The sequence below is a fragment of the Heterocephalus glaber genome, unplaced genomic scaffold, assembly GCF_053883595.1.
Source record: "Heterocephalus glaber isolate CG9 unplaced genomic scaffold, H.glaber_assembly_v1.0 deba00001608, whole genome shotgun sequence".
Taxonomy (NCBI): Eukaryota; Metazoa; Chordata; class Mammalia; order Rodentia; family Bathyergidae; genus Heterocephalus; species Heterocephalus glaber.
Genome location: NW_028258379.1, coordinates 13,948,598 through 13,971,829, shown reverse-complemented (window position 1 = coordinate 13,971,829; position 23,232 = coordinate 13,948,598). Strand labels below are relative to the sequence as shown.

The 23,232-nt window shown below is 35.3% G+C and overlaps 1 protein-coding gene across 3 annotated transcripts in view; it reads right to left on the bottom strand.

The window, feature by feature from the left end:
* The window catches only part of Dnal1 (dynein axonemal light chain 1), a 41,121-nt gene that overhangs the window by 17,132 nt on the left and 757 nt on the right, over positions 1 to 23,232 (bottom strand). For all 3 annotated transcript variants that reach the window (XR_001182617.2, XM_004837237.3, XM_087195096.1), the window contains exons 2-5: positions 19,138 to 19,176; positions 15,602 to 15,711; positions 12,796 to 12,851; positions 4,496 to 4,551 (exon numbers count right to left, since the gene is read on the bottom strand). Coding sequence is in view for 2 of the 3 variants with exons in the window: in XM_004837237.3 (XP_004837294.1) it covers positions 4,496 to 4,551; positions 12,796 to 12,851; positions 15,602 to 15,711; positions 19,138 to 19,176 (261 nt within the window). In the remaining variant the exon portion in view is untranslated. The remainder of the gene's footprint in view (positions 1 to 4,495; positions 4,552 to 12,795; positions 12,852 to 15,601; positions 15,712 to 19,137; positions 19,177 to 23,232) is intronic.

Here is a 23,232-nt window from a genome sequence, read left to right as displayed (position 1 = left end):
GGGAGAATTGCTATCACTCAGCTGAGGGCAGAGGGTTACTCCAGAGGGACCAAGTCACTAGCCAAAGACTGCCCCTGTCCTTTTCTATTCCCTCCACTCTCCCTACCCTGTAACCCATCTTTGAAAGCCAGCTGTGTGTGTGTGTGTGTGTGTGTGTGTGTGTGTGTGTGCAGGCACACACAAGCACAAGCTCATGTTTGTGTGGTATGTGTGAGAGAATGCATGCGTGTATGCACATACACAAGGGTTAACCGCCCTTCACCGAGGACTCCAGACTCAGCTGTTTCCCTTCTCCTGTCTGTGTTATTTTGCTTTGGGGTCCTGAGGGGCACTGAGGAAGGTGTGCAGGGGCAGAGTCCAGGCCAAAGACTGGGGCGGTTCCTTTCACCTGGCCAGATGCTGACCTGCTTACCTCAGCTGGGGTGAGGGGTACCCTCAAACTCAGTTATGTGGTTCCCAACTACCCCATTCCCTACTTCAGACTCTGACCCAGCTTCAGCCCTTGACTCCTGCAGCTAGCCTGAGGGGAACAAACATTTTCTGAAACTTGAAAAAACAAGACAAAAAGGTAAATGTGATGCTATTTTGGGGGAATATGACTTTGGGGAATCAGAAAGTCTTATGCATATTGAATTACAATTGTATAAATTTTGGATGCCCAGGGTATAGTTCAACATTCCAAAACATTTTCAATCTCTTCCACTGCCTTTTGTACTTTGTTAAATATAAGAATGCATATACCAGTTCAAATTAGACTACTGCTTTTATGCTGTAATCATTTGAGAAGTGATCAGTATCTAAAATATGAAAGTACCATTCCACAAAGATGGACTGAGAAGCCCAGTGGCTGGGATGAAAGAGTTGCAGTAAAGTTAACACTGAATAAAATCTAAAGAGAATTTCAAAAGGTAATGAAGAAGAAGCAGGTAATGAAGACAAGCTTTTGGTGAAGCAATCTGATAAATACCAATAAATAAAACTGGTGAAGTCATCAGTGAAATCTATCATTCAATAAACTAGCTCTTTGGAAAACTGGACATTGAATGAATAGGAATTTAACAAACTGGTTTGCTTTTGCTTGTGAACAAATCATTTCTCCCCTTAGTTTTCTTCTTCCTCATCTTCTTCCTCACCTCCTCTTTCTTCTCCTTCTCCTTCTTTCTTCTTCTTCTTCCTCTTCTTCCTACTCCTCCCCTTCCTCCCTTTCCCCTCCTCTCTCTCTCTTTCCCCTCCCCCTTCTCCTCTTCCTTCTCTTTCTTCTTTATTAAGGCAGAATCTCACTCTTGCTGAGCTTGGTCTTGAACTCCTGGGCTCAAGCAATTCACCTGCTTCAGGTTCTCATGTAGCTTGTACTACAGGTGTGTACCACTATGCCCAGCTTCTTTCCTTACTGTCTTACTCTGTAGAATGAGGAGATTGGCATAATGATACACCACCTCACATCCATTAGTAAAGCTACTACAAAAACAGAAAATAATAAGTGTTGACAGGGATATAGAGAAAATGGAACCCTGTGTACTGTTGGTGGGCAAGTAAAATGGTCTAGATGCTATAAAAAACTGGAAGGTCCTTTAAAAACTAAAAATAGAATTATATGATCCAACAATTCCAGTTCTAGGCATATATCTAAAAGGAATGAAAGTGGAGTCTCAAAGAGATACTTATACACTAGTGTTCAGAGAGCATTATTTATATAATAACCAAAGAGTGAAAGCACTACAAGTATCACAAATGAACAAAGAAGTGGTATATACATATTATAATAGAATATAGTAAATTATATATATATTATCAGTTTTAAACACTGGAAAAATGAGGAAGTTGGACAAGAAGTTCTCTTAACATCTCTTTCAGTTATTGAAATTTATGGTTTTTTGAGGTCAACAAACCACTGAGTATTGAAATGAAAAAACTTAAGTGCCTGCTCTGTGAATAGTATCATGTTGGAGGGTAAAGGAGTATGAAGGGCTTTATGAGGTACTATAAAACCTCTTGATTTTGGACCATATAAAATGATGGATTATTATTAGTATTGTTTGTTTGTTTTGTATAAAGTAATGAATTTGGATAACATAACATTGCTTAGAAGTCTTTAGTAAGATGTAATTTGTAAATAGCTAAGAACTGTTTGTAGGTAGTTGATTAAATAAACATATAAAACAAATGGCTTTTATCTTATAAATGGTAAATTGTTAGAAATTACCTCATAGCAACAAAAACTGTAAGTTACCCAGGAATATATTTTTTTCAATAAATGTATGAAAGCTTATTGGAATTAAAACTATAAAATTCTACTGAGGAACCAAAAAAATCCGAATAAAACTTGTAAGGGAAGATTCTTCTCTTCTTCGTTTTATTTATGTATTTATTTATGTCTATAGACATGTGAGTGCAAAAAGTTCCCAGCTATAGAATAGTTGGGACAAAGTAAATACACATTCAAGATTGTTATTGCCAAGCTGCCTGTCTCAGCAACAGTGTTTAAGAATGTCTGTTCACTGCACTTTGGCATTTTACATAACTATCTGAGTCTCATTTCTTTATCTTAACATAGGATAATGTCATTATTACTTGTGAGTTTGAAATGAGACAATGCATGTTAAGACCTTGCTACACAATCAACAAATGGAAATTTACTATATTAATCATTTTTAAGTGTATAGCTCAGTGGTATTAAATATATTGTACTGTTAGGTAATTATCATCCCAATCATCTTCACAGCTCTCTTCATCTTACAAAATGGAACCTCTATACCCGTACCACAATAACTTCCCACTGCCCCCTCTCCTGAACCCTAGCAACTGCTCTTGTTGGTGTCTCTATGTCTCTATGGTGTCTCTATGAATTTGACTAGATATTTGTACTTTTGTGACTGACACTTCACTTAGCATAATATTCCAAAAATGGATAGTATCTACAAATTTGAAGAGAGTCTAGAATTAAAATAAGTGCCCAGCAGTATAGGAATTCAGTTACATGGCACATGATGATGTTTCAATCAATGAAGAGCTTAAAGGCTTTCCTAAATAGTTTAAATAGACCCTCCCTCTCAAATTTAAGATTTTATGTTTTACACATTATAGTAGTCATTTTTAATTTACTGATTCAGCTATTTAAATTATGCTACAATGGTGTGTTTGGATGAATAATTCAGCTACTTGAAGCCCAGCATTTACATCCTCATGCGGCTTTATTATTCTTTGGTTTACATGTAAGTAGTAAAGGTTTTAGATGCACACACACATACATCCCAAGCCCACACAATACATACTGGAAAGAAAACCAACTGATGTTGTAATAATAGGAGTGTGTAGAAAGTGAAGAGATTTAGGGCTGGGGCTGTAGCTCTGTTGGAGAGTGCTTGCTTAGGCATGCATGAAGCCCTCAGTTCAATCCCCAGCCCTAAGGGGGAAAGGTATGATTTTTAAATTATTTAAAAAACTTAAATCACATCCTCTGATCCAAAACCTCCAATGGCTTCACAAGAAACTTGGGGGCGGGGGGGGGGGGTATTTAAAATCTTTTCATAGCCTGTAAGGCTCTGTGTGGCTTGTTCCTGATTCCCTGTCAAACACCACTGAGGATCACACTCCTTTTTTGTCAACTCTTGCTTTTACTCAAGCACCAAACAGATCAATGTTTAGGACATTTTCACTTGCTGTACCCTTAGCCTATAGCTTCACTACATCCTCACTTCCATAGGGAAGATGTCCCATCACTTTGTCTTCTCTTATTGTGCCTCATTGAACTTATCACTACCTGATGTATTATACAATTAACTTTTAGTATATAGCCCTCAAAGGTCATGTAAATTCTGTAAGAGCAAGGACTGTTCTGTATTCTGACATATCTGTACTGCTTAGGTAAGTATTCAGGAAATATACATATGTGGAGTAAATCTGTTGAATGACATGCAAGAATGATTTTTACATATTAAGCTAAACGGGAATGCAAAACAGTAGGAATGTATACTAGGAGTTTCACCATCAATATACCCATTAAAGAATCTAAAATAAAAAGTAAAAAGTCAGGTATGGTGGCACATATCTGTAATCCCAACCCTCTGGGAGACTGAGGCAGGAGGATAGGAAGTCTGAGCCCAGCCCAGGCAATTTAGTGATTTAGTAAGACTCTTGTCTCAAAATGAACAAAGAAACAAACAAACAAACCAAACAAACAGGCTAGGGATGTATCTCAGTGCAAAGGCCCTGGGTTTAATCTCTAGTACAGAGAAAGAGAGAGAGAGGAGAGAGAGAGACAGAGGGACAGATAAAGATATAATCAAAATGTTAGCAGCATTTTAATTATCAGTGGTTTACAGGTACTTTTTTTTTTTTGGTACTGGAGATTGAACTTGGGTCCTTGCACTTGCACTTGCACAGCAGGTGGCGAAACCACTGAGCTAAATCCCTGGCCCTACAGGTACTTTTTACACCTGCTTTCTACTTTTTATAATGAGAAAAAAAATGTTCAAAAAAAGAAGTCATAACCTACCAGTCCATTTAAGTTCTTTATGTTGTTTCTTCCTAAAGACAATATCCTCAAGTTTTCTGTAATGGAAAAAAGCATTTTTCCTTATGAGAATCAAATTACACAATTGTAGATCTAGTACAATGAAGCTTTAATAAATTTGATACAATAAATATCCTTGTAAATGAGTAAAAAGGTTGTATTAGGAAAAAAAATAGTCAGGAAGGAAATACCATTGACCTATCATCTAAAATAAGCACTACAACTATAATTTCACAACATACCAAGATTAATTTTAAAATTCATTAGCTATTTGTAATGCATGGTCTTCAATGGTTGGCCAGTAAAAATATTATAGAGATAAGAGTAAAGAAGATTTTACCTTTAAATTTGGGAGTGTGTATATTTCAAATATGTATGAATTTATAGTATAAGAACTCACATGGAAAATAGAAACATATTTATTATGTTTAGTCCATGTTACTTCATGAAGAATTAGAAAAGAGATGAAATAAATTTAAATGATTTAAGTATTTAAAATTTAAAATTATTTAAAATTTTTTTATTTTCAAAAAAAATTTTTTTGGTACCAGAGATCGAACTCGGGTCCTTGAGCGTGTGAGGCAGGTGGCAGAACCACTGAGCTAAATCCCCAGCCCTCACATTTTTTTGTGTGTACTGGAAATCAAACCCAGAGCCTTCAACTAAGCTGAATCCCCAGTCCTTTTTTATATTTATTTATTTAACTTTTTTTTTTAATTTAACTTTTTTTGAGACAGGGTCTTTCTATGTAATTCAGGCTGGCGTTTAACTCACTATGTAGCCCAGGCTGGCCTCAAACTTGTGGTGATCCTCCTGCCTCAGCCTCCTGAGTGCTGGGATTACAGCACCACCACAGCTGGAATTTTTATTTTTTACTTTGACACAGGGTCTTGCTAAGTCATAAGTTTCCAAAGCTGATATTGAATTTACAATCCTCCTGCTTCAGTCTCCCAGAGTTCAGGGATTATAGGTATGCCCAGCTGTTTTCAATTTAAAAAATAATTAGATTGTGATTTGCCTAAAAAAAAAAATGCCTGTTTGCATTTTTTTTGACGGTTTGCATTTTTAAAAGAATGCTTCTGTTTGTAAATCTATAGGCTATTTCTGGAAGAGAGAGAGAGAGTGAAGAAAGAAATAATGGTTGCCTTTAGGAATAAACTAAGAGTTTATGGTCAGAAAAACACTTATTTTTCATGTACCTTATTTTGAATCATTTGAATAAAACCATGTGTATCTATTTCATTTCCAAATTAAAGAAAACAGATTTCTAGTAAAATACAGGAAGCCATATTTCTGTTTCAGGAACCTACTGTGAACACTCTCTCTCTTTTTTTTTGGTACTGGGGATTGAACTCGGGACCTTGTGCTTGTGAGGCAGGCAGTGGAACCATGAGCTAAATCCCTGGCCCAACTGTGAACACTCTTATAAAACATTAAGTTTTCACAATTTAGACTTCTATAACTACCTTGTCTAATATGGTAGTCACTAGTTACATGTAGCTATTTGGTTTGGTTTTTGTTTTTGTTTTTTGAGACAGGGTCTCCCTATGTAATTCAGATTGGCCTTGTACTCACAATGTAACCCAGACTGGCCTTGTACTCACAATGTAGCCCAAACTGGCCTCGAACTCTCAACAATCCTCCTGCCCCAGCCTCTGGAGTGCTGGGATTACTGATATGTGCCATGCCCAGCTACATGTGACTATTTAATTCAGGTTAAATTTTTAAATTAAAATTTTAATTTCTCAGATACATTAGCCACATTTCAAGAGCTTAATCACCATATTTAGCTAGTAGTAACTGTATAGAGAGACTGCAGGTTGTTTTGTTAAATGTCTTATTCTATAACAACCATAATTCAATGGTAAGAAATAGATCCAATTAACTTTCAACTCTCTGGGAAGAAATAAAACCTCTCTGAATCTCATTTTTACTCTGTGCATGATGGGGGGAAATATAGTATCTATAAGAATAAGTTGGGCAGAGGGAAGAAATCACAAGTTTGGGCCCAGCCTGGCCACCTTAGCAACTTTGAGAGATCCTGTCTCAAAATAAAAAAAATTTGAGGCCAGGAACACAGCTCAGTGGCACAGCCCTTGGCTTGCATGGACAAAGCCCTGGGTTTAAGCCCTAGGATCAATAAAAAATGTTTTAAAAAAATTTTTTAAAGGGCTGGGATTTAGCTTAGTGCAAAGATCCTGGGTTTAACCTCCAGTACTGGGGGGAAAAAAGAATAAAAAGATTAAATGAGATAATTATCTAAAATATTCAGTTAAAATGCCTGAACTATGGCAAGTACACAATAAACAGCATGAATGTATATCAGGCAGGAATGTATATCCTATAACTTTGACATAGGAGATTAGGGCATGGCAAAACTGTCTGAGGGAGTAGGTGTGACCTGTTAATTACAAGATCCCAGAACATGTGCGCAAAACAGTTACCAAAGCCCTACACCTGGACTTCTCCCAAGAACTCCAGAAGGTTTTAAAAAGGATGGCCTAGACCTGATGTCAGGATGTCAGCCTGAGACATGGGACCCTAGCACTACATCTCAGGACCCGTATGTAGTTCTCATGGGTTTCCTTGAGATTTGGACAGCATAAAAGAACACAGACCAAGAAAAACTTGCTAACATGGCTGTTTTCATGATAGCCCACTCTGCTTCCCCCAGGGTATACTTTTATCTTGCTTTTTCCTCTTATGTGGCCCAAGCTTGCTCTGCAGAGCCAGTTTTTCCCTCACTCTTCACTTTTACTTTTTCAAATAAACTTTTCCACTACTTTTTGCTCGTTTTGTTCAACTCTTTGAGTCGAGAAGAACCTGGAATCCAATTCCAGAAGGAGAGGTGAGAAACCCAAAACCCAGTAACGTTTGATTGGAAAGCCACTTTTGGAAGGAGCTACCTGATAACAACTTGGTTTTTATTTTAGATTATCTAATGAGAATCTGTAATGCGAGTGATCTCATTCACATAAAATAGTTTAACTATTGAATAAGACCCCATATTATGGGCTGAATTGTGTCCCCGCAAAATTAATATCTTTAAGTTCTTATCCTTAAAATCTTAGATGGTGACTGTTTTTGGAGTTAGGGGCCTTAAAAAGGTAATTAAGGTAAAATGAGTTCATGTAAGTAGGCCCTAATCCAACATGACTGCTAACCTTAGAAGAAGAGAAAAGTAGGACACAGGTACAGGGGAAAAACTATATGAAGATAGGAGAAGCCAAACCAAGACCTATCTGCAAGTTAAAGAGAGAGCCTTGAAGGATATCAACTCTGTTGAAACCTTAATCTCAGACTTTTAGTCTCTAGATCTACAAGAAAATAATTTCTATTGTTTAAGCCACCCAGTCTCTGTGACTTTGTTTTGGAAGCTATAGCAAACTAATACATCCCATATAACTATACATTTATGAAAATTAAGTATTTTTTAAAATAACATAACTTATTTAAAGCTTATTGATCTAGGAGAATCACCATTTTGTATTACTGTTTTGCTGTTTCATATAGTAGCAAAAGATTATTTAGGGCTGGGGATGTCAAGTGCTTGCCTATCACACACAAGGCCCTAGGTTTGATCTCCAGAACTGCAAGAAACAAAGAAAGAAAAAGAATTTATTTAAAAATGTATTCATTCAATACATACTTATTGGACATCTATTATATACCATGAACAATAATAAGCACTATAATCTTTTTTATTTTTATTTTTTTTTAAAACAGGGTCTTGCTATGTAGCCCAGGCTGGCCTTGAATTTGCAGTAATCCTCCTGCCTCAGCCTGTCAAGCACTGTAATCTTATAGTGAATAATACATATAAAAATTCCTGATATCAAGACTAAGGTTAGCCAGGAGTCCAGGGTTTGCTAAGTATGAAATGTCAGACAACTGAATATGTTAATCCGGAGGTCAGAGAAGATCTCAGAACTAGATATTTAAATTTGAGAGCCATTAGCACATAGATGATAAAGCCATGACTCTGGATGAGACAGATAATCCAAGGAACAAATGAAGATAAAAAAACGAAGAGAGGGCCAGGGATGTGGCTCAGTGGTGCCACCGGGCAAGCGCAAGGTCCTGAGTTTGATCCCCCATACCAGGAAAAAAAAAAAGAGAAATGATTCAAGAACTGAATGCATGAGCTCTCCGATATTTAAAATTCAGGGACATGAAACTGGGAAGAAGAGGCCAGAAAGAAAATTTCTTTTTCTCTTTGAAGACAGTGCCTCAAAAAGGAAAAAGAAATCATCCTTGAAAGGCCGGAGATTTAGCTCAATGGCACCACGCCTGCCTCAAAAGCCAAGGTCCTGAGTTCGATCCCAGTACTAAAAAAAAAAACCCAAAAAACTCCTTTTTAAAGAAAAAGCAAGATAGGGCTGGGGATTTAGCTCAGTAGTTTCGCTGCCTGCTGTGCAAGCACAAGGACTCGAGTTCGATCCCCAGTACCAAAAAAAAAAAAAAAAAAAAAGAAGAAGAAGCAAGATATATTATATACAGGTATAAATTCCCTATGATGAATGTTATTCTTATGTATATCTAAAATATACTAATAAATGTTTTGCTTCAAAAAAAAGCTTTTAAAAAGCACAAATGAAAATGGTAATGAATGACTCTAAAAATCTTGTTGCTGTATACAGAAATAGGTTTATGATGTCAAAGTTAATAGATTAAGTGTTCTAATATAACACAATCATGTATTGTCTATATGTTATACACTGTTGAAATAGGGCAGCACTAGAAGGAAAATACTTGTTTTTCTCATAAAATGTCATGATGGAAATTAAAATACTGTTTTCAAATTTTTATGCTTACTCATGATCTGGAAGATTACCGCATAATTTTTTTTTTAGCAAAGATAGAAGGAAAGAATTTATTTTCTAATCTTTAAAATGAGATTATTAATATTCACACTGTGCAACTTTTTAGTCATGGTTTTGAACACAGTCTTGTCATGCAGTTTTCCAGTCAGTGTTGGTATAATAAATTGTCTTTAGGATTATTCTGTCCTATAAACCTGTTAAACAGAAACATCGATGTATGTCAGATCTTCTCATCATAGTATGATAAGCAAGACCTTTGCATTTATGAAAGGACAGGGGTAGAAGGCAAGCTAGAGTCATTCATTTAGTTCTTCATATGGGTAGGTTAGCTTCTTGTTTCCTAGTCACAGATTAACTGTATTCCCTAGCCATCGACTGTATTACTATTTGCTACAAGCCGAACTAAAATGAGTTGAGTATCAGCAAATGCCTACATTCTCTCATTCTATGTTTACAGCAGACATCAACTATTGCCGCTGATTTTTAAAAATTCTTCTCAATATAATTTTCCTGAGAGTCACTACCATTGACCAAAATTGGAATATGAATTAAACACCATTGCCAGCCCTATGTAGATCATTATCCATTTTCATTACTTTCATAGTCTTTTTTTTTTTTTTTGGTACCAGGGATCGAACTCGGGACCTTGTGCTTGCGAGCCAGGCAGTGGCACCACTGAGCTAAATCCCCAGCCCTCATAGTCATGTTTTATGAACAGAAAAGCACTTAATCTGTCATGGTAAATAATACGATACCAATGTAGTCTTATTTAAGCAAGATACTTCAGTTACAAAGAAATTGAGGCAGAGAATAAAATTGATATCCTAAAATGTTTAGTGAGTCAGCAAAAAACTGGCATAATGCACAGCCCTAATAGTTAGCACTTCTCTCTGACACAGTATTAATATGAAGTGGCATTTTTGAGTACCATATTACAGGTAGAAGAGGAATGGAACAGAAGATGAAAAGATTAATATGTGATGCCTGCCCTCAAAGAGCACACTATCTAAAGAGCAGAACACATTTCCAGCTATAATAATGGCTAATATTCAATGAGCATTTTATAAGGGCCAGGCACAATTCTAAGTACTATCTATCTAGTAACTCATGTAATAGTCACAATAACTATATAAGGTAATTATTATTATAATCTAAGGTTGACTAGTATAAATACTGTATTCTCAGAAAAGTAATTATGACAATGGAAATTATAAAAGTCTTTGGGAAGGTGACATTCAGATGTGAGGGGTTTTTTGCCTTGTACTAGGGATTGAACCCAACGCCTTCACACTGAGCTACATCCCCAGTACTCTTTTCATTATAAATTTTGAGACAGGGTCTCACTAAATCACTAAGTTGCCCAGTTTGAGCTGAAACTTGCAATCTTCCTCCCTCAGCCTCCCAGAGTGCTAGGATTACAGGCGTGCACCACCATGCCAGACTTCTTGTTATTTTGTTTTAAAACAAGTTGATTTGTAGTACAGGCTGGCCTGCAACTTGCTATTTAAGTCAGGCTGGCCTTGAATTCGAGGTCCCCCTAAGTGCTGGGGTTAAAAGAATGAGATACCACGCCTCATTTCCAAATGTGACATTCTTTTGTTTTGTTTTGTTTTGTTTTTTGGTACCAGGGATCAAACTGGGGTCCTTGCACTTGCGAGGCAGGCTGCGGAACCACTGAGCTAAATCCCCACCCCCACCAAATGTGATGTCCTTTTTTCTTAGAAAACTTTTTTTTTTTTTTGTACCGGGGATCGAACTTGGATCCTTGCGCTTGCGAGGCAGGTGGCAGAGAGAACTGCTTTCAATGAAAGGCAATGCATTAACAAATGTACAAAGTCATTTAAAAATGGCATATTTGGATGTGAATACAGTGGCACAAGATTTTAGATGATGTTGTAACATTTGTCTTTACTAGGCAAAGGATCTCTGATCTGGCGGAAAGATAAAAATAATATTTTCAGAAGAAACTTCATCATTGGTATCAGCTGAAGATCAGCTGAAGAACAGAATGAAGAAAAAGACCAATTTAGGAGACTATCACAAAAGTCCTATGGCAGTATTTTTCAAACTATGGGTCATAACCCATTACTGTAATAGATTAGGAAATCAATTTAGTGGAGTATGATCAACATTTAAAAAAATAAATCAAAATTTAAAAATATATACTGGAACCTATGCTAATATATATGTATGATATATATTTATATAAATATATAATGAATTCATATGTATTTTTACTTCAGAAAATGGTCAAAAATGCTTGAAAAATATGATCTAGAGAAAAACTAATATGATTCTAAGTTCAAGTTGTAGCTCCTAGAAGTGGAAAAGCAACAAATTATTTAAGAATTTCTTTAAAGAAAAGAATTAACAGGACTTAGTGATGAATTTGGATGTAGGGTTGAATGGAAGAAATGAGAGAATGTGTTAGGCTAAATAATGGCTTCCCAAGCCAGGCTTGGTGGCACACATTTGCGATTCCAGCTACTCAAGAGGCTGAGGCAGGAAGATCAAGTTCTGGCCAGCGTGGGTAACTTGGTGAGAACCTATCTCAAAACAAACAGAGCTATAATTTAGCTCAGTGGTAGAGCACTTGCCTAGTGTGTATGAGGCCCTGGGTTCAATCCTCAGTATGGAAAGTGAACCCCGCCTCCCAAATGATACCTATATTCTAGTCCCTGGAACCTGTGAATATTACTTTATGTGGAAAAAAAAATACTTTGTAGGTTTGATTAAGGATCTTGAGATGGAGACATAATTTTCAATATCTAGGAGTACGCCAAATGCAGGAACATATATCCTCAGGAAGAGGAGGCAGAGCTTTGACACAGATAGAATAGGAAATGGCGATTCGAACATGGAGACACAGACTGAAAGATACAGTCAGGAGCACAGGGATGTGGCAACCATCAGAAACAGAAAAAGCAAGAAGTTCTCCCTCAAAGCCTCAGAGGGAGTGTAGCTTTCTTTTTGGCTCAGTGAAACTGATTTCCAACTTCCGATCTCCCAATAAATTTCTGTTGCTTTACATCACCAAATTACAGTAACCATTAGAACTCACTGAGAGAGTGGGGGCCTTGGGAACTGGGAGGGCAGTGATGTTACTGATCAGCATAGAGAACACAGGAAAAATAGATGGTAAGGAAGTAAATTTTAAATATAACAAGTTTGAAATGCATACAAAACAAATCTGCACAAAGAAATGTATAATAAAATCTTATATTCTATTTAAATCATCTCAATTTTAATCTATAAAAAGTTTTAAAATGTTCAGGTCTCATGTAATTTCAATTTTCTTTGGATAATCAAATTTAAGAACACATGGTTTATATATTCACTCTGTCATCTAACAATTACTGTGGTTAAAACAGGTGCTTGCTTCTGGAATTACATAAAGTCTTTGGAATGTTTATTCTAATAACTAGGAAAATAAAAAATCTGTTATTACGATTCACTTACTTAAGCCATTCAGGTTGGCAATTTTTTCAATGCAATTTGTAGACAGAGAAAGCTTCCTTTGAAAGAACAAAGAAAAATGGAATTAATATGAAAAATTTATATTGTATATCAGAAATCAAGTATAATATAGATACTTAAGTCAGATTTCTTTTTGACACTGATTCCTCTTTTCGATTCAGTCTTGGAATTTATCCTTTCATTTTGGAAATCTTTTTCCCTTTTTGAATTATAAAAGTTAACAAAGACTCATTGTAGAAAATACAAAAAACATTTTTAAGAGCAATTTTGTGTTATCAAAAATTTTAACAATGTATTCTTTAATTCCTAGGAATACATCCTACTAGAATAGTAACACAAATGTTGAAAGACGTACCAAATAAATATATTATTACAACAGAAAAATTGACAATAATCCATTAACTCAGGAATAGATAATGAAATACTATTCTGCCACTAAGAAAAAGAAATTTGCCGGGTGTGGTGGCACATGCCAGTAATCTCAGGACTCAGGCGGCTGAGGCAGGAGGATCACCATGAGTCTGAGGCCAGCCTGGGCTACACAATTGAGTTCCAGGACAGCCTGAACTATATATTGAGAGAGGTTGGGCTATAGGTACTGACTTAGGAAGATATCCATGACATAAGCTAAATTTAAAAATCATCTAGCAGATGGTAAAAAACCAAACCAACCAAAACAAAACACCCCCCTAAAATAAACCCAGAAATATATATATGCATTTGTGAGATTATATTTTTTCATGTGTAAAATCATTCACAAATGTATATTTAAAAAATGTAATCCTAACTGGTCCACATATTCTACCAGAGATATTTATTTTCAAAAGTTCATCCAGGGGCCAGGGATTTAGCTCAGTGACACCGCACCTGCCTCGCAAGCACAAGGACCTGAGTTCTATCCCTGGTACCAAAAAAATAAATAAATAAAAGTTTGTCTATATTATTCTATCTGTATTTAATTATATAAAAACAAAGTATTTAAAGGGAATATAATTTTGCATTCTTTATCATTCTTTCTGAATTAAAATGTTTAATATCTCAGTAAATTTCAGGCTAAGAAAGGCTAATTTTGTTGAACATTTAATGTGTGTCCAAGTAGTCACCTAAATACTTTACATATAGTAACTATTTTAATTATCACGGTCTTTTGAGATAAATATTATTATTATTTATATTTTATTTAATTTTTTATTTTTTGGTACCAGGGATTGAACTCGGGTCCTTGCGCTTGCGCAGCAGGCGGCGAACCCACTGAGCTAAATCCCTGGCCCTATTATTTATATTTTATAAATGAAACTTAAGCACAAAGAAATTAAGCAATCTTCCCAATACCACACAGCCACAAAGTGATAGGGCCCAAATTATAGTCCAGGTAAGTTTGACTCTCTTGCATCTTATTCATTTTTTTATCTGCTTGAAACAGCAAAAACAAGTACTACATATTGTAAGAAACTGAGCAAATCTGTATATTTTCTAGTCATTTCCAACTCCTGAGAACTACCAGTAGAACATGGAGTGCTTTCAAATCTAGCAATATGGTTAGAAAATAATTCTTTAATTCTGTTTTGGCAGCCTGCCCAAAGAGATTATCAACACAAATATAAACAGGTTCACTCTTCTTAAGTGATTTGTAAGGCACTTTGATATGGAAAACAAAACCTCAAATCTGTTTGCCTTTGCAATGGCTTTATGATAAAGAGACACCGAATACTTTAAAACAGTGATGGTGAACCTGTTAAGAGAGCCCAATCTGCAACCCAAAACCCACTTATTTATTGCAAAGTGACAACAGTCCAATTAAATCCAAATACTGAGGTTTTAGTTTAGAAAAAAACAACTTATACATTAACATCTTTTGTCTTAAAAACAAATAACACACGTGCCATATGTTCACCACTACTTTAAAAGCATCCCTGAAGCCAAAAAAGCATCCCAGAGAGTATCAAACACAGGATGAAGATGTCAGAAGAAGAATTTAGCTCAGTGGTGCCACTGTCTGCCTGGCAAGCACAAGGTCCTGAGTTCGATCCCCAGTACAAAAAAAAAAAAAAAAAAAAAAAAAGACGTCAGAAAGAACGTCAGGGAATGTATGGTATTGAGTAGTCCCGAGAAGAGACACTGGAGCCTAAAAACATGGTTATAAGGTATCACGGGAAAATTGCCTCAACTTAGCCATCAAATCTTGCTTTAAAAAATTTGAATAATATGTAGAAAATAAATGAAAATGAATTAGTATAGATCTGGTACTTAATGTCATAGGTAATAGGACTACAAAATAAGTATAAGTTGAACTCAAAATTTTTTAGAAATTAAGATTATCTTAGTTATCTCAGATAAATAAGTAGTTCTAACTTTGGGGGATAAGTTTTTTTTTTCTGGTACTGGAAATTGAACTTAGGACATTGTGCTTGCCAGGCAGGTGCAGCACCACTGAGCTACATCCCTGGCTCTGGTAGATAATTTCATAAGAGAAAGCAGTAGACTATATAACAGAATAAGAGTTTATTGTGTTACTTAGCTTCTCCCAAAAGACTAAGAAATTTCTATTTCCAAATACAATATAAAAATTGTACAGAAAAAAATACTGTATTGCTCAGTATTACTCTATTAATCATCATATAAAGCAATAATCTTTTATATTTGGTCTTGGCAAAAGAAAGTTATAATAAACAAAGAAAAAATACATAAATTAAAATCACAGAAAACAAATACTTGCCAGTTTGTGTGGTTAAGAGAAGAAAGGAAAACCTGATAGCAATACTAGATATATGAAAAAAAGAGAACTTACTCGCAATTAGCAAGTGTGGACAAGGAGGCATCCATCTTCTCTATTGGTGGAATCTGGGCATAAAGCTTTATCTCTTTGGCTTCAGATGGCCTCTGACCGGTTTTCTCTTCCTGTGGGAAAAATTAATTTGGAACAAAATGATCCCTGGTTGTAATGTGCAATAAGAGCCCAGAATTTCCCAGTGGCTTTCAATGTTTATTTCAAAACAATTATTAGAATTTCATAACTGTTTAACAAATATTTACCATTCACTTATTGGAACCTTTAATTGCTGACCCTAATAGCAAAGTTTTACATGGCTGAATAAGGGAACTATTACCTTGCCAAACAGAAATAAAGAGAAAAGACAATAACTTTCATTTTGTAATATTTAAGATCATTTATTTAAGAGTGTTTCAATTATTAAACAAAGGCAAAATACAACAAAAACATTTTCCCAGAAAGAATTCCTTGTCCCTAAAAAGCGCTTTTCTTAAATGTTAGATTCACACCCATAAGATCAATTGTTTTGTCATTTCATCTTCTTTTTTTCTATATATGGATAATAAGAATTTAAAAAGACATTCTCTTTACAATATAGTTATGATCAGAGCTATCTGCTCCACTCTAATTAACTACTAGATCCTGCCTCAAAATTTAATTTTAGTATAAGCACACAATTTTAATTCTCAGTATTTGTTGCCTATTAATATTTTCTGATCACTTCATTGCTTAGAGTAAGTTCTATCATTCTAACAAAACTTGAAGTTCAGAGACTATTTCCTATATTTTCTATAGTCTAGTACACTGTAAGACACAAAAAAGGCACATTTAAAAAATCAGATCATCACATATCAAGAATAAAAAATATAAAATTAACTAACTGGACAAAAGAAATCTAAGACATCCATATAGTACTTATTTTTGTGCCATACATTTGTAAGTTAGGAGAGAGGAAACTAACACCTAGTAAGTCTTTAATAAATGTTAGATTATCATTTGTGGCAACATGAGCCTAGAAAACTCATTCATTTTAAGTAAAATGTGTCAGACACATATATGGAAGGTGGGAGCAGAATAGTAGTAACCAGAGGCTGGGAAGAGAAGAGGGAAGGGAAAGATAGGAAGAGGTTTGGTCAACAGTACCAAATTACAGTGAGATAAGGGGAATAAATTCCAGTGCTCTACAGCACTGCAGGATGACTAGAGTCAACACTAACGTGTTACATATTTCAAATAGCTGGGGGGCGGGGGGGCGGGATTTAACTCAGTGGTTCCCGTGCCTGCCTCTCAAGCTGTCTCTCAAGCGGAAGGACCTGAGTCTGGTCCCTGGTACTCCCCCAAAATACGTATATATACATATATTTCAAATAGCTGTGAGAGGATTCTGAATGTTGTTACCACAAAGAAATGATAATTGTTTGAGATGATGGATATCATTGTTACCCCCACAAACATGTATAATTATGTGTCAATGAAGAATTTTTTAAATGTTAAAGAAAAGTATTGGATTAATCAATTAAAGGGTGAGCTTGATGCCTTCAAATAATCTTAAATTCAAAGACTGATGGTGATAATATAAGCCAGAAATTGAAGTTATAACCCAAAACAAACAAACAAAAGCTCTAGTTACTAAAAATAAATAAGATAAAATTCTAAAATCCAATTCAAGGAAAATAAAATCTGAGTCTATTCCATACTATTTTTTCTTTAATAAAACATATTTTATTAGATATTTAATCAAACAGAAATGAACTTTAAAATGCAATTAGAGTAAACAAGAAATTTATAAGTACTAGAACAAAAATTGAAATATTTCATTATTTAATTCACCTTTTTTTCTGTTCCCTAGACACCAAGGCTCCTAAAAGACTTTTATTCAAATTAGCTACAAAAGCAAAGTATTCAACATTATCCAACAAACTACATAGCATAAACAATGAAGTTATCACTGGGCACAGAAATTAAAGAGTCATCTCTGGAATCTATGCAAATTCTATCTAAAATGCTGAATTACAACTTTTGAAACTATAATGTTACAATACTCAAAATATTTATAGTGTATATTTAATGTATGTTTTTGACAATGTGGTTTCCTCTCTAATATTACTATTATAGACAGCTGAGTTGGTAGAAATATTATAGACAGATAGGGCTAGGTCCTCGAGAGAGTCAGGACAAAGGTTAAACACACTACAACTGTGGCCAGAAACCTCTGGATCCACCATTTCCTAGGAGAAATCTTTGTTCTTTCCATCCACGCTTGTTACGTGACTTGTTTCCCAATTGGACCACTGTTACCTAAGTGACTATACTTGTAATCTTATTGGTTGATCATGGCTGTGGTCCACATTGTACCCAGGTGGGTTTTGCTCTATAAAACTCCCCTATAGAGTAGAGTACCGGCTACTCATTCCGGACTCCTCCTGCCTCTCAGGAGCTATCCTATCAATCTTCCTAATTCCTACTCTTAACTCTGTTGTTCCTAGAATTCATTCTTCGATTTTTAGAGAACATGAGCTCCACATATCAGACAGCTAACAGGTTAAGAGATATATTTCATATTTCATCTCTGGTATTATTTCCCGTGTCATTACTACATGTTAGTATTTTTTACTCCATGTTCTTTCAGTTGTCTGCATGTGATATACATTTGTCTACATCGGCTGTCTCTGTCCTCATTTCTATGAGGCTAAAACCATTTTCTATAAAGCCTAGAACAGTGATGGCAAAACTTTTAGAGCTTTCAGTGATAACAAACAGCCTGCTGCAGCATATGTGCCATAGGTTTGCCACTACCAGCCTAGATAATCTACAATACATAACACTCTGTCACTTTAAAGTGACATATAGTCTAATGATGAAGTCAAAACAGAAAATGTAGTGTGACACAAACACTGCAGCCATTTTATAGCAATAGATGAATCAAATTTTCCATTGTTAAATTTTCAAGTGGTCAGAATTTTTTATCTGAAATTGTTATGGAGATACTTGAAGATGCATTTGGAGTTATAAAAAATAATGCAAGTGATGGAGGTATAGCTCAGTGGTAGGGTGTTTGGCTATAATGTGCAAAGCCCTGGGTTCAATCCTCATTATAATAAAAACAAACAGAAGGACTCAGAGAAATACCTTGTATAGTTTGCCCAGTTTCCTCCAATGATATTATTCTATAAACTATAATATTTTATAACTAGGGTATTACTATTAAGACAATCCATCAATTTTATTCAGATTTTCCCAAATTTATCTGGGCTCATTTGTATTGAGAATATATATACATGTGTATGTATTAAACCCTATACAATTTTCTTTTGTGGTAATGGGTGCTGATGATTGAATCTAGGGCCTTGCACATAATAGGCAAATGTTCTACCACTGAGCTACAGCCCTAACTCAAATCCTATGCAATTTTATCACTGTGCAGGTTCATGCATCCACTACCACAGAACAGTTCTATTTCCTCAAGGATCCCTCATGCTGAATGGTCAGACTTAAATAACTATCCAAAATTTCCTTCTATGGTTTCTAAAAGAAGGAAAAACTCATATACTCACCCATCTGGCTAAGGCCTCTTTGATTGTTGTTGCTTTTGCCTTAAAAAAAAAAAAGAAGAGGAAGAAGAAAAAGAAACAAAGCTGACTTTACTAGTGGGATTTGTTTAATTTTCATGCAAAAGTTATTAGCCTTGGGTTCTACCATTAAAATGATTAATTTCTTTCTTTCACTTTATAGGTAAGATGGTGTTCTAATCTCTGAAATCAAAATGATTTCTTTAAATGCCTCTCAAAGGAAATCATTATGTAATGCCCATACATTTCATTCCCACATGGTTTACCAAAAATATATAGCTTTCAAAAGTTGATATTAATATATATCTTATTTCATTGATTTTAAAATCTATATCTCTTTTTTCTATTTTAATACCGAAATGTTCCTGTATCTTATAATCAATAATTTACAATTGCTGTGGCAGGATTGCAGTGGTAAACTTTTAGGAAAATATTGACAATTTTATTTCATATACATATATTCCTTCTAATGTTTACAAAGGATGACATATGACAAAAATCTGTCAGTCTAAAACATTTAAAAGAACTCTTATCAGCCAGATGTGGTGGTGAACACCTATAATCCCAGCTACTTAGGAGACTGAGGCAGGAGGATCGCAATCAAAAGTAAAAAGAGGGGGCCGGGGATTTAGCTCGGTAGTTCCGCTGCCTGCCTTGCAAGCACAAGGACCCGAGTTCGATCCCCAGTACCAAAAAAAAAAAAAGTAAAAAGAGGACTGAGGATGTAGTTCAGTGGAAAAGCAGTTGCCTAGCATGTGTAAGGTCCTAGATTAAAAAACCAGCACTGCAAAAACAAAAATAAAACAAAAACTGTGTCATTAATTACAAAATAAAAATCCTAAGTGATAAGAAAGCATTTGTCTCTGGCTGTGGTAGCCTACACCTGTAATTCCAGCAGTAGGGAGGCTGAGGCTGAAGGATCACTGTAAGCTCAAGGCCAGCCTGGGCTACATAGTGAGTTCAAGATCAGCCTGAACTACATGATGAGAGCCTGTCTCAAACTAAAAAAAAAAAAGAATTTGTCCAACTTAATTTTCTTAGTATTATAATATAAAATAATGTTGCTTCTTACAATATTATCTTAGATTCAACAATATTATATATAAATCTTTGAAGGTACACAAGGGAAAATGTCCTTAATGAATTATTGCTGGAGTTCATTAAAAAAAGAACCCTAAATAATAACAAAAAGAAAGTTTTAAGACATCACTATGTCTAGAAAGTAAATATGTACTGATAAATAATGCTTGCATCAAAAATATATAAAATAAGGCCGGGAATGTAGTTCAGCAGCACCTGAACCTGCTTGGCAAGTGCAAGGTCCTGAGTTCAATTCCTGGTACCAAAAATATATATAAAAATAAATTTAAAAATAAAAATATCATAAATTGAGGTATATAACACTAAGAAGGAAATATGTCTCCAGGAGTTAAAGTCATCACATTACAGGGCTACATGCATACTCATGTTTATAGCAGCACAATTCATAATAGCTAAATTATGGAAGCATCCTACATGTCCATCAATGGATAAAGAAAATGTGGTATATACATACAGAGAACTATTCAGTCATAAAGAAAGATAAATTTGAGTCATTTGTAGGAAAGTGGATGGATCTTGGGACCATAATGCTAAGTGAAATAAATCAGACACAGATGGTTAAATGTCACATCATTTCTCATATGTAAAACCCCCAAAATATAAAGAATTTAAAGAGAAAATAAAGGAAAGGTGATAGGAAACCAGAAGACAGACTTTTTGGAGCTGGGAATGGAGAAGAGGAGACAGGAGAAAAGGAGAATAAAAACGATCAAGATGCCATATGTAGAATTCCCCAAAATGAATATAATTATTAGTGTTACAAACATATTAATAAAAAATTTTAAAACAAGAAATTAAAAACAAGTGAGTTAAGCATTCAAGACATTTTTTAAAAGTACATCATTGTAAATTCAAAGACAGAGGAAATGTAAAGGATGAAATCAATGAAAAACAAAATAGCTAGGGTGGTGGTGCACGCCTATCGTCCCAGGACTCGAGGCTGAGGCAGGAGGATCACCTTGAGTTCGAAGTCATCCTGGGCCATACAGTGAGTTCAAGGCCAGCCTGAACTACATACATGGACTGGGGATTTAGCTCAGTGGCACTGCGCCTGCCTTGCAAGTGCAAAGTCCTGAGTTCAATCCCAGGTACCACAAAAAAAACAAAAAAAACAAAAAAACACAAGATATACACAAATTAGAAATGGAGAATGAATAAGAGGAAGTAACTAGATAACACAGACATTTAAAAAATAAAATATCATGAGCAGAATATGGCAACAGTTTTAAAACCTAGACAAGTATGCATTTCTATAAAAAACATATAAGTGTCAAAACTGTCACAAAAAATCAAAATTTTAATAGACTGATACCACTTAAAAATTGAAATGATAAAGAGATTTACCGGGCCGGAGATTTACCTCAGTGGTTCCACCACCTGCCTCGTAAGTGAAAGGACATGAGTTCGATCCCTGGGACCAAAAAAGAGATTTACCCCCATTCTCTTCCCTTAAAGCTCCAAACCTAGACAGTTTTAACAAGTGACTTCTAACAAGTTTCAAGAACTGATATTCTGATACTGAGTATGGTGATGCATGCTTGTAACCTCAACTGCTCAGGAGGCTGATACAGGAAGTTTGCAAATTCCAGGCCAGCCTGGTAAATTTAGTGAAATCCTGTTTAAAAATAAAATAAAAAGAGCTGGGAGTGTAGTTTAGTGGTCTGATAGGTGCCTAAGGGAAATTAAGTATTCATAGACTTTATAACTGAGCAATTTACAACTAATTGTATTTCTCAGAGAAATCCTTGCATGGATTATAAAAAGATACATAAATGAACAATTTCATATCGTTTGCGGAAACAGAGGCAATCTAGCTTTTCACCGCGGTAATATAAGTTGGTATAGGGTAGTGGTTCCCGAGTCAAAAACTCAACTGCCTAAAGGACCAAGTGGACATCACTAATGGGTAAGCTGGTCAGGTAAAGACAGAGCCCATGTAAAGGAGGTAAGTTCTACTTAGCTCCAGATAATGGCTGGCAGGTAAAACTTGGAGAAAAGAGTTTAAAATTTCCTCTAATGGTAAGCAACACTCTTATTTCGTGTACCATTAAGAAAAGATGCTGCCAATTAGTATATGACATTGTATTTCAGTAATGCTAAAACATGAAAAAAATGTGTTCAATGGTGAAACATGGTATTTCTGGTTTTTCAGAGGCCAAAAACCTGAGTTTTAATGTGGAAATATTATTTTTTTAAGACTGGAAGCTACTTTTTTAAAAAGTTTAAATAAGTATGTATGCTTATATTTCCAGAGCTCCCTGGAACTACTAGTTTGCAGCCTCAGCTAGCTTCATCCAATGACCGTTTCTCTTCTCTATTTGAAAATCTTTAATAATCCCTTGGTCCAGAATTTTTTAAGGCCAAGTCTTTTTTTCACCTAATACATGGAACTTTTTACTTTCCTTGACAGTAGATTTCAACTAAACGCCTGTAGAATAAAGTAAGGACTGCAGGGTAGGTTGGGGAAAACTGGTTTGAAACGAGTGGTATTTAATGTTGTGGTTGAGGGCAGGAATGACTTTCCTCATCGTTTTAATTCCTTGAGCTCAATTTCTGCCCACTTACATAGCACTGGACAGACACACATACACACACACACACGCACAGACACGACTGCTAATTATACTGTTTTTGTTGTTTTGTTGTTGTTCACTGGTTTGTAGTGCTGGGGACTGAACTCAGGGCCTCTTGCATTCTAGGTAAGCGCTCTTCCACTAAGCTATATACTCTCAGCCCCAATACTTATTCTTTAGTAACATCTACATCCAGCAAAACAATCAAAACTAAGTAGTATTGTCTGAGTCCTTTTCAAACTACTAGTTGGAACTACTAAGTAGGTAAGACAGAGAATAGCACACTACATAGGAGTTGAGAGCATCACTAGGTGGAATCATTATTTCATAAGAGCTCTGATAGGACAGACTACTAATCGTTTTCAAAATGCGATGGGTTGTGACCCAATTTTAGAATCACTTGAGG